Source organism: Eleutherodactylus coqui, chromosome 8 (genome assembly GCF_035609145.1).
Source record: "Eleutherodactylus coqui strain aEleCoq1 chromosome 8, aEleCoq1.hap1, whole genome shotgun sequence".
NCBI classification, from domain to species: Eukaryota; Metazoa; Chordata; class Amphibia; order Anura; family Eleutherodactylidae; genus Eleutherodactylus; species Eleutherodactylus coqui.
In genome coordinates, this window is record NC_089844.1 from 118,450,468 (window position 1) to 118,463,053 (window position 12,586).

At 44.0% G+C, this 12,586-nt stretch overlaps 1 protein-coding gene across 2 annotated transcripts in view; it reads right to left on the bottom strand.

Moving 5' to 3' along the window:
• Nucleotides 1-12,218, bottom strand: part of LOC136576753 (acyl-coenzyme A synthetase ACSM3, mitochondrial-like) — a 38,897-nt gene extending 26,679 nt beyond the window's left edge. Inside the window, exons 1-4 of one of the 2 annotated variants that reach the window (XM_066576304.1) lie at nt 12,052-12,218; nt 9,270-9,351; nt 7,467-7,687; nt 3,806-4,016 (exon numbers count right to left, since the gene is read on the bottom strand). In XM_066576304.1, coding sequence (XP_066432401.1) covers nt 3,806-4,016; nt 7,467-7,598 — 343 coding nt within the window. In that variant the 5' untranslated portion in view covers nt 7,599-7,687; nt 9,270-9,351; nt 12,052-12,218. The remainder of the gene's footprint in view (nt 1-3,805; nt 4,017-7,466; nt 7,688-9,269; nt 9,352-12,051) is intronic. The other variant, XM_066576303.1, reaches the window with a different exon arrangement.
• Between the last annotated feature and the right edge of the window lie 368 nt (nt 12,219-12,586).

The window sequence follows — 12,586 nt, forward strand, 5'->3', positions numbered from 1 at the left end:
GTTTATATTTTGTAAAAGGACTAAAACATGAATGAACATTAAATTTGGTGTTGTCTTCATCCTAATGTGTGGAAAACAGTCAACATAATACTTATACCACATGGTGAAGCCTGTAAAAATAACAGTGAAATTGCTTTTTTACCATTGCTACCCAGCAAAAAATTTATAAAAAATATGCAATACATTATATCTACACGAAATTTGTTCCAATAAACACTGAAACTCATCCCGCAAAATTCAAAGTCTTATATCATTACATTGATGAAAAATAAGAAATTTAGGCTGCTGGAACAAAAAAGGGAAACTATTTAATGGTTCTTAAGGCTAAAATTAATTGCATCACTAAGGGGTTAAAAGTACACTTAAAGGAGATGTCCCGCGCCGAAACGGGTTTTTTTTTTTTAAACCCCCCCCCCCGTTCGGCGCGAGACAACCCCGATGCAGGGGTTAAAAAAACCACCCGCACAGCGCTTACCTGAATCCCGGCGGTCCGGCGTCTTCATACTCACCTGCTGAAGATGGCCGCCGGGATCCTCTATCTTCATGGACCGCAGGGCTTCTGTGCGGTCCATTGCCGATTCCAGCCTCCTGATTGGCTGGAATCGGCACGTGACGGGGCGGAGCTACACGGAGCTACACGGAGCCCCATAGAGAAGAGGAGAAGACCCGGACTGCGCAAGCGCGGCTAATTTGGCCATCGGAGGGCGAAAATTAGTCGGCACCATGGAGACGAGGACGCCAGCAACGGAGCAGGTAAGTATAAAACTTTTTATAACTTCTGTATGGCTCATAATTAATGCACAATGTACATTACAAAGTGCATTATTATGGCCATACAGAAGTGTATAGACCCACTTGCTGCCGCGGGACATCTCCTTTAAGGCCTCCTTCATCCACAAAACTTCTGAATGCCATTTCTGTACCTTTCCAAAACAGCAGAACCTTTTGTCTCGAGCGGGCAGGTACTCGCTAAGGGCAATGCTCGCTCGAGCAATTGCCCTTAGCGAGTATGCTCGTTCATCACTACTAATGATCACATTTCGGAGGGGCCACAATTCGAGAGACCATCTAGTCAAAAGTCATTTGGCGCCCTCCATGATCAGCGAGACCTGGCTAGATTCAGCGAAACCGTCAGGCACATACCCCTGTCATGGGTGTGCGGCCTGCCCGTTTATTCTTAAAAGTAAATCCTTCAAAAGCGCTAGTACTAATAAGATCTATGAAAATCATTGTTTCATTAACTGCAGAACGAGGAACGTTGTCTACTTAGAGTCATGCCGATGTCCCAAAAATTACATCGGAAAAACGATCCAACAATTTCGGCGACGTATTCTCGGACATGTGGGGAACATCCGACGCCACGAATCTACGCCATTGGCAGTCCATTTATGGACAGTGTATAACGGAGACATGAGCTCCCTTAAATTTCAGGGGGATGAAGTTCTCCGTCTTAATGCCCGACGCGGAAACATAGACAAAATATTACTCCAAAAAGAAGCTTCATGGATATTCAGACTAGACACTGTAGCTCCAATTGGTCTGAATGCAAATCTCAATTTCAAATGTTTTCTTTGAATCCATCTCCTGAGCTTGTGTGCTAAATCCCTTGATAAAACTGTGATATCCCTGTGTATATATATTTTTCCAATCCCTCCCTATCGCTATATCTAAAATATATTCTAAACCTTCTGGGCTTGCACAGTGGGTTAAATGATCTCTCTACCCAAATCTGTGATCCTCCCATGAGGATAGATCAAATTATCCTCTATAAATAATAGATGGGATATATCATATGAAATCTACATCTATTGCCCTCATCTTCTCGGTCTGTGGAGCGACTGCTCCGTGATGCCAAATTTACTGGTGATGTATTTTCTTTAAGCAATGGTGTGATTGCTGTATCTCCTATGTATCATCTACTTGCTTGACCGCGCTCACGTGACCATCTTTGTTATGTCTCTCCTCAATGAGATAGTAGTGAGGTTGGGCGGTCAGGTGGCGTACATGTAGACCCACCCACATCAGGGCTCTCTGAAGGAATATAGAGAGGTTGGCGGCCGTGACGTTAATGCGCGTCGTGACGTCATCACGTCATGACGCAGACGCGCTTGCTCTCCACCGGATGGTGGTCATGTGACTAGAGTCGTGACGTCATTACATCATGGCGCTGATGCACCGTGGACCGCGGACTGACCCGCTACTCTGGGGCCACACTTACGATCGGGTACCTCCTTTGACAATCGGAGGCCACTGGCAGTTGCCTCCACTATTTGACTATTTGTCCAGGGTATGAGCCTTGTATTTAACTCGTCCCAAAGCGGATTATCACCGAGGGACTTCGTCTGGGCGGTCCGCTTCTAACTCCGACCACTCCCACACTATCTCTAATAGGCCGATGTGATACACACACCCCTGATGGGTGGCCCTTTTCAGCCAATTAAATAGCAGGACTGAACACTTTGAGCTCATATACCTGTCCCTCACCATCAGAGCCACAGGCGCTATCTTTTGTTTTTTTTACTCGCATTCTCTATCCTCTGGCTACCCTATCTCTAGACTTAGTGAGCTAGTTAGGGGTCACTCTGCCTACGTTGTAGAATGACCTATACACGAACTGCAGACTTAGGATTAGTTGATAGTTCCGTAACCTTTATTAGCGACTAGACACGCCACTACAAGTCCGGTGCCTGGCGTAACCCCTTATTAAGCGACTTTACACAGCGTGCGATTTGCACACTGGGCTCCTTTATCTCAGGAACCGAATATCTATTAATGATTAAACACGCCACTATAAGCTTTGTGTCTGAGCACTTCTAATTATTAAAAACAAAGGGACTAGACACTGCTTGCCATCTATAGCACTTGATGCAATCAGATATACTATTGTGTCTCAACTATGTGGGGAGCCTAAGCTATGCGAGCAATATATTTGACACGTTGTAAAATTATTTAAGAGCATGAACACCCGTCGATAGGGTGTCGATGCTTTATTTTTATTAAGCAACACATGACAGGATCTATTTAATTCCGTTAAGTTTCTAAAATTTGTGTGATAGACTAAATGATATCTGGCCGATTGGGCGTTTTTGCTCCTGATAAACTGTTCCTGATAAGAACAGGGAAACGCGTGGAGCAGATTACCGGAGTCAAATATCTGAGAGTTGATTACCTGAGTCAAATATTTAAGCAAAATACCTGATAGTAAAACCATCAGTTGCACAGTGTACCTACACACTATCTAGCTAAATATTCCATCTGCTAAATTCTGGGCCATGACTGTGAATTACAAAATAGGGGGGGGGGTACTAATTTAGTATCTCAAGATAAACGAGGTACCTTATCTAGCTTTTACTTATATAAGATTGCTATCCCTATCTGTGCTCCTATCCATCGAACAGGGATACTTTTTTGATTGCCCCCTGCAGTATATATAAAATAGCAGACAACTTAGCATGGTTCCAGAATCCTTGTCTTGTTGTTGTTCGTATGTCCTTCTGTGTTAGCCCAAGTTATTAATAATATTCAATTAAGTTTTTTGGTTTTAGTCTATATCTGTGAAGAGCCTGACTAATACTATATAGATTATACATACCGCTGTGAATTCTGCAATTGACTATTAGAGTAAAGACCCATTTTCACACAATTATCGCTCAAAATTTGTTCAAACAGTGTCTTTTGAGCGACAATCATTGCATGTAAATGCTACCATCGTTAGCTTTTTGGCCGAACGATGATTTTTAGTTCAGCATTGCTACGGTGAGTGCATTGTTTTGGATCTCAGACAACTTATTATAACTTTATTTACCTGCTCTCATGCATGCAACATTGAACAGCCACCACTCCGGAACCCGAGGAAGAATTACCATAACTCTGTCTCCTGGTTTTAAGTCACAAACATCAGACAGTATATTTGCCACTTTCCTGGAGTGAAACCCCAACTCATCGAAGCTCCATTTGACCTCTTTTCCTTCACCATCTATCCACCACAGAGCAGGATTGGGAGCTCTGCTGCCATCCTGGGGAAAAAAATAGATTTTGTAAGAACTTACCGTAAAATCTCTTTCTCATCTTGTTCATTAAGAGACACAGCTCTGACCTTGGGTATAGCTTCTGCCACTAGGAGGCGACACTAAGCATAAAAGTGTTAACTCCTCCCACTAGCTATACCCCTCCTGCAAGCAGCATGCCAGCTCAGTTTGTATGCAAGCAGTAGGAGCAGCCTGGCACTGTAACCCTGTATTGCCGCAAAGCAGAGTCATTGCAAGAAGTCCACCCTGGAAACGCAGGAATCCACTCGGAGTTGCCAGGATTACTGGCAGCGCGCAAGCGTGACTGAAGAATGCTACCTGCGCGAGGTACTCTTACGTAGTCAACCAAGCCAACTTGCCCTGGAGCGTTTCTCGGGACTACCGAGAAGGTGCCCACCGATACTTCACCAAAGTGGGTCCTGATACCGGCGGCAGAACATACCGCAGGTAGATAATGACCGTCTCCTGTACCATCGGTACAAAATAGGCATCCAAAAACAAGGGCTGTGGAGCCATCAACGCTGAAACGTCAGAGTGTTGTGGGTCTTCTGCCACTCGACTTAGTTGTAAGTGAGTTCCCATATACCTCCAGGTAGTCAACCTCACCTTCACAGTCCCTCTGTGAGGAAGGAAGCAGGTCGATTCCAGACGCCAATGGAGAAGCAACTTGTTGCGATCTGCAACCGTTCCATGCTGGAGTTCCGTGTTGACCAAGGTTGGAAGGCCTGCAGTATGACCTTAATGCTGGTATGCCGACAACCTCCGTCCATGGCGACGGCTGTTTGATTAGCTGTAAATTGAAAAGGGGCATGTCTGAGGAAATCCTTCGGCCCCATGATCCTGCGACAATGGCCACAGCATCCACTTTCTGCATGGCCCCATGGGCTTCCGAGGACATCTGTCCTTTGGAATGGTGACTAACTGGGTAATCAACTAGGGCTGGCCCTGTACTGGGATTCAATGTAACTGCAAGAATCCACTAGGCACAGAAAAATTGGCCGCACAAGGCAGCAAGGGCACACTGGTAGGGGACTTTCACTGATCCCTTTAAGGAAACATCAGCAGTAGGGAGGGACGAACCCTAAAAAGTGCAGACAGTACAAGTATAGACTGACTTACGCTCTCCAGCAAGCAATAATGCAGGGAGAACAAAGAAGGAGGATTGCATGCTTGACAAAGACCACACTATGGTCGAAACGTTGCATGGCTATGGAATATGTACTTTGAAATAAACACGACTTGATCTTAGGATCTCGGTGTGAGTATATATGGAAAACAAACTTCCCTGAAATTGCTGCTCAGCTGTATCTCATATGGACTGAAGAATGACGTGTTCGCAGAATTCCTGTGAATAGTACTCCTTCCATCTAAAAGGTACCACAGGACTCAGCAAGACCGAAGGAAAGCCCAATACCTGTTGTCCATAGGATGACTATTTTTGGGTGAATGTAAATCTCGTACTATAGCGAGATCACATACCATACATGGTTCTAGCAGGGCCCTGTCCGAGTGCGATCCTGGCATCAGACATTGCGGTCTGGTTGCCTGCAGGGAAAAGCGGAGGAGCAGCTAGTTGTTAGGACAGGCCTGTCATCAAGGCCGTAGTACCGGTGACAATCAGATTGAGTAATATTGTCCATAAACCGAGATATTCTCTGCTGGTCTGTAATCCAGTACTGCAGTGGAGAGCGCACTTGATATGCGGCTCTGTCCCCCAGACTCCGACCCAGGGTGCAGGGAACTACTGAGGGGCAAAAACTGACCCCGGCTCAAACCACTGTATGCGCTGCTTCAGGCATGGAAGTTACCACAGGTCTCAGCAGCCTGGGGTACTGCCGACAAGCAGCTTGAACCCCGTTGTACATAAGACGAGATATTCTCCAGCTGGATGTAGTCTTGTTCCGTAACAAGAGCGCACATAGTATGTGGCCCTTGCCTGCCGCTGTCCGAGTGTCATCCGGACACGGACACTGTGGTGCGATTGCCTGTAGAGAAGTTCAACCTGATTCGGGACAGACATGAGGAAAAATGAGTCCAGAGACTCCCTGTGCGAGTACTGACAAGAGATCGCATACTGCTATCTGTAAGACGAGATTCTCTTTGCTTAATCCCGTACTGCAGCGAGAGTGCACTTAGTATGTGGCTCTGGCCGCCCCGCCCGCATGTCCTCCTGGACACTGCGGTACGTGTGACTGCGGGGGAACAACAAGGGAGCTGCCAACAGGTAAGGCTCAACCCGGTGTGGAACAGACATGGGTAGCGATGATTCCAGTCAGCAAGCCCAGAGTGATGTTGACAAGAGCTCACACACTGTTATCAGTATATATAGTGCTGTAGCAAGAGAGCACTTGGCATGTGGCTCTGGCCGCCGAGTCCGCGTGTCATCCTGGACTCAGAAACTGCGTTACGGCTGACTGCAGGGAACTGCAGGAGGGGCAATGGGGGAGCTACCGACAGGCAAGGATCAACGCGGTCCGGAGCAGATATGGGCAGCCATGATTCCAGTGACTCCTCCTGCAGTACTCTTTCCAGAATGGAAGGTACCACAGGTCTCAGCAAGTCCGGAGTATGCTGACAAAAGTTTGTACACTGTTGTCTGTACATCTCATACTGTAGCGAGAGCACACTTAGTATGTGGCTCTGGCCGCCCCGTCCACGTGTCATTGCAGGGGACTGCAGGAGGGACAATAGGGGCGCTACCAGCAGCCAGGGAGCCACGATAGCCTGTGTGTGGTAGAGAAGGGGTCCCAGCAATCCTAATTTCGCTGAGTGGATAGCGTATGGACTGGTCAGCATAACCATGACCAACTGCTGCCTGCCGGCGAAGCGGGCCGCGCGGTAGCGATATACACCAGCTTATGGCAATCAAACGGTCGTGAGCTACGCAATCTGTTCAGCGGCAATCACAGCGGAAAATGCCTGGGAGCCGTGCAACACATGGTTATACACCAACCCATCCTGACCAGCGGCAACGCACTGACACGTGCGCCCAACGCCGCTGTAGAGGACGATGCTGACTACACAGCCTCTAAAAGGCAATAGACAACAGAGGGTTGAGTTCTCCTCTGTTCTCCCTCCTCAATGGGTTAACAGGGAGAGTCCTGCCTCCCCGTTATACCCTGGTCCTTTAGAGAAAAAACTGAAAAATAGGATGGAAAAAAATTGTCTCTGTAGAAGAGACAGTCCTGCCTCCTAGACACTAAGCTAAAAACTGAGCTGGCATGCTGCTTGCAGGAGGGGTATAGCTAGTTAATACTTTTATGCTTAGTGTTGCCTCCTAGTGGCAGAAGCTATACCCAAGGTCAGAGCTGTGTCCCCCAATGATAACAGACGAGAAAAGCATATCTTATTATTTAGTATTTATATATCATTTGCACCATATACATGCCCATCTCTATGTTGAGGGATGGACTTTAACAAAAAATCATATAGATTTACCTTTTCAGCAGCAGTCCATTTGTCTAAGATGTCACTTGCAAAGTTGAAGAATTCTGGTTGATCCAGTTTATAACTTCTTCTAATTTCCTCATAATCTGAGAAATTCTGAGGGGCATAAAACTTTTGACTCATACTGATCAATCTGGAGCAGACCCTTGGGATAATGTGGGTGGTGAAGGGTTTGATCTTCAGGAATGTCCTGGCAGGAAGAGATCAGGTTCCTGTACAAGAAGAAATTAGGTCTTATAATACACTTGATAATAATAAATTTGCCATTTTAAAAATAACCAAATTATCTTCGGCTCCATCCATCTGATCATCCTTCATATTTGTGTTGTGTTTAATCAAATAACTTTTATTTCCCCACAAAAATCAAAAACAGGCTCCACGCACATAGTAGAAGTTATATATATTGGCATGAGAGGTTCTATACACCCCTGTCGTACCGTACCAGATTCCATGGACTGCTGTACAATGCTCAGTTGGGTGTCCTATGTCATATTTGAAATCGAACCTTCTGAGGTACGATAAGCCCATGCACTTCTCTGAGTGTTTGACTACGGCTTTGTAGAAAACAGAGGTATTACATGATCATGTGCATGACCCTTGATATAGCTCCTTGTGTTCTCTTATTGTTGTTATAGGGGTTGGCAATGTTATCAAGTATTCTTTTAAATGTGGTCAAAGAATTCTGGTGTCACTTAGGGCTTTTTCACATGAGTACTGTCCACTCAGTATAGCCGTGTGCAAATTTTGCGTATACACACACATATATATATATATATATATATATATATATATATATATATATATATATATATAAAAACACATGTACATACACAAAATTGAGTGGACTGAAGATGAATAATTTTGATGAATGATAAGGGAATTAGTGGGATTATAAAAAAATGAGAGAAAAAAACTATATATGCATGCATACACATACATGTACAGACACACAAAGAGACCACAATGATTATCATACTGATATCAAATTTTGGCAGAAGAAGAAATTAGACAATAACACCCAAAAGGAGTGTAGGTTACTAACTACGCCCACATGACAAGAGAAGAGAAGACTCCATGGGTGCCCCCATCCCCCTTCTCATCTGACATCCAGGCTGCCGTAGGTTTGCTCTTAGAACAAGTGAGGCCGCCTGCAGATGCGCAGAATTTCTGCCCGTGGAAGCTGCCACAGGATTGCGTTAACAAACGCAATCCTAGGCAGACGGCCGCAATTTGGCTGCGCGAAATCTCCCGTGGCAAACAAGTCGCGGCATGCTCTATTTCTGTGCGGGGCACATGAAAGAGCCGAAGCCGCGGGAGCTCTCTGCAGACGCTCGGGTCGGGTCCCGCTGCGAGAATTCTCGCAGCCAGATCCGACCCGGCCGTCTGCAGGCGGCCAAAAGCATCTAATATTTCTGTTTTTCCCCACAAAATGTTATCAGTTCCCAACTTTGCATCAGAAATTGTTAACCAACACAAACAGAAAAAAAACAATACCCCTACACATGCTCAGTTAGTGTTTTGGCAAGTTGTAAGGCAACAAGTTTGAATATGGCTTTAAAGAAGGACAAGTAGGTTGAAACAACACAATTTATTTAAGAAGATAGTAATTGAAAAACATTATATAAAATACGTGATAGTTAAACTAATTGACAATATTTCTTAGGCAAAGGTTTAATACTGATATTACCAAGGGATATACATGGACACATACACATCACACACGAATACACTTACATTACAATAAAACAACATCTGTTCAGCTGGATGACCACCAACGCTGGACAGTTTCCTCACCAAGGAGTCTTTTTGCTTCATTTGTCCAATATACCATTAGCTGAGCTGGAGAGCAGCAATTAAACATGGATCAGAGTTTCCCCTAGGTAATAATAATAATAATCTTTATTTGTATAGCGCCAACTTATTCCGCAGCGCTTAATGCCACACTGCATATTGGCATCCATAATGCAGGTCCAGTTTGCTCTAACCACCTTGGTTTTGCCCCAGCTTATATACACAGAAAGAGGTGTTTATCCAGGTGTTGCTAGCTTTGATTCCTTCATACCCAGGGGGTAGCCAATCCTTCAGGCATCTATGGTTCAAAGGTCACAAGACCATTCAGATACTTGATGGCTCAGTGCCAGATAAGTACAAGGCTTTATTTGTGTACAGGATAACATAACTAAGGCTGCCTGTCCACGGGTGAGTTTGAATTGTGTTTCCCGCGGCGATAATCCGCAGCCCCCCTGTCCACGAGCGGAGAACCATTGCGATTCTCCGCTCACGGACGGCAAATTGCAGATTCTCTTCGGTCAGCCTATCTGTCAGATAGGCTGACAGCGGAGATCTATCTGCCAGCTCCTGTTCCCGGGCGGCGGCTCCCACGGCAGATACCGCAACGCCCATGAACAGGCAGCCTAAACATGTTTTACAGGCTTGAGTCAATTACGGTTCACATTAGTTTTATTCTGACAAGGATATAAGAAATCACTTTATACAAGTATCTATACAGTTAGTAAACTCTACCATATTCACCCTTTCGTCCTCACTGGAAGATTCTCTCATTACAGTTTACTGTACTCACAGTTTTTAATCCTACCATCTAAACATAACTTGAAATTGACACTCCCTTTCTAATATCCCCTCTTCTTTCCACTCAAATCAGTCCATCTCTTTTTTAGAGCTTTCCCCATCCCTGACACCAATATCCACATATCACATATGGCAAGCTGCCAGTGTAAAGAAGATTCCAAAACTTTTTCGAGCCCCTCTGGAAAGAAGTGAAAGCCGTATTGAAAAGAAAACCAGAAGAGGGGCAAGAGGACGAGGAAAAAGGAAACCTGCCCAACAAGAAGACACCCCAATCAAAAAGGAACAAGACTCTGCCTTAAAGATCGTTAACCTTTAAAGTGACATCCTGAACTCTGGTGAAACAGCATTATTACAGAAAGGCCTTTCATTTTGTTCATCAAATAAGATAAATGAATTTGATTTGTTGACATCAACAATTTCATCTGGAAACTAACACCTACCAGGCATTCCTCAATTTCAGACACCCAAAGCAATAAAAAAGATCAGGACCATTCCTCCACATCCACAATAACTTCAGCAGACCACCTATTATCCCTTCCACCTCTTTCTCTCCATAATTTTACACGGCTTTAAAAGCCAATTCAACTTTCGATACAGGACATCATAAAGGCAACTACATGAAAACTTTTTATACTATGATCTTCGCCGAATGGCTGCGGCGAGTTGCCATCGGACATGCATAGTACAGATTTTTTTTTTCAAAATTCAGAAAGCATAGGTGGCATGGTAGGCCGAGATGAGGGAGAATATGTAAGGTAGTGCAGTACTGTGGAGAGCCTTATGGTTTACAGTGATGAGTAAATTGTATTCTATAGTGGATGGGCAACCAGTGCAGTGACCGGCAGGGTGAGGGCATCACTGAAGATGTTAGACAAAACGATGAATATCGCTGCTACATTCATGGTATCATAGTATGTAAGGCCGAAAAAGACGTATGTCCATCCAGTTCAGCCCATACTCCTCCTCCTCCTCCCTCCAATATTGATCCAGAGGAAGGCAAGAAAAAAAATGTCAGGTAGAAGCCAATTTTCCCTATTTAAGGAAAAAATATTCCTTCCTGACTCCAATCTGGCAATCGGAATAGTCCCTGGATCACGATCCTTCTAAAGTCATAAGTGATTATAAGTGAATTGCAGTAATCAAGCAGAGTGGATCAGGGCAAAATGAGTTTTATCAGCTTGTACCAGAAGATAAGGAATGATTCTGGAGTTGTTTTTGAGGTGCATGTGGCATAAGTTTGCAAGTGATTGAACACAGGGAGTGAAAGAAAGGTCATAGTCAAATTTGTGTCCCTAATGGGTTATATTCAGGTTGCTGAATCCATATATGGCAACTAAAATCGTCTATCAGGCAAGATAATGAAGCTATTCACATCGTAGGATATTCAATATTGTACTAACTAAAATTGTCTAACAATAAAACTATCTTTGTTGTCCATAGGAACCAATCACGGCTCAGCTTTCATTTCTGAAACTGTATTAAAAACTGTATAAATACAGTGTGAAGGTAAGTGGATGCCGGCTGGAATATTCCAAGGGAGAACACTGGCGGACATAAAGGAAATAAGTGACTTATGCAAACACTGCATCTAACTTCCTACATTTTCAGGCCACTTATGGAAGTGCGTTATTATACATCAGCCATCTGATGGTCTTATGTCATGCTGTATGTTACTCTATTCAGGATTTACTGTTTATAAGTACATTCATAAAACATATTTAATTGCAATTATATCTAGACTTCTTTATTCAGCTGTTAAGGAAATTGTCTGTAAATCTGTTCCTGACAGTCAAAATCAGAGCTGAAATTTGGAATCAGCACCCAAAGGTATTTAAGAAACAGACATTTTGTCCAGAAAAAAATGAAAAACATTTTTTTTGTAACACAGTGTTATTGGAGATGGTTCCATGTAGTAAACAGACCGTTATCTAGTTTAGATTATGCAACGATATTGCTGGGCAGTATAGTGGTATTTCTCCCCACTTACCTCTGCTTAAAGAGATCCTCATACATAAAAGTTGTCCAACCTCAGCATTTGGTGGCAGATGGATCCTGCATACAGTAGTGATACTGAAAGTGAAGTGAAAGCCTCAGGAATCTACAGATATCTGATCCAATTCTCTATTCTGGCTGTATGTAAGTTTTTGAAGAAGAGCCTGCAAGTATTTGAGCCAGTATTTGGGAGGCAGTTTTATTACTATTAACTATTCTCAACCTGTGCTCTTGTCATAGCTTGCAAATCATATAGTATGGAACAGGCCTTCAGCAATTCCCCAAATATTTGTGTAAATTTATTCTGGCAGGAATACAATCGCATTAATGCTGGATTATTAGATATTCTGGATTATGAGAGGGTCCTTAGATAACCTTAAATAAAACAAAATACAACAGCAATTCCCCTCATAAATCTGATAGGTATGGAACCAGATAGATGCCCATTAGAGATGAGCGAGCGTACTCGCTAAGGCAAATTACTCGAGCGAGTATTGCCATTTTCGAGTACATGCCCGCTCGTGCCAAAA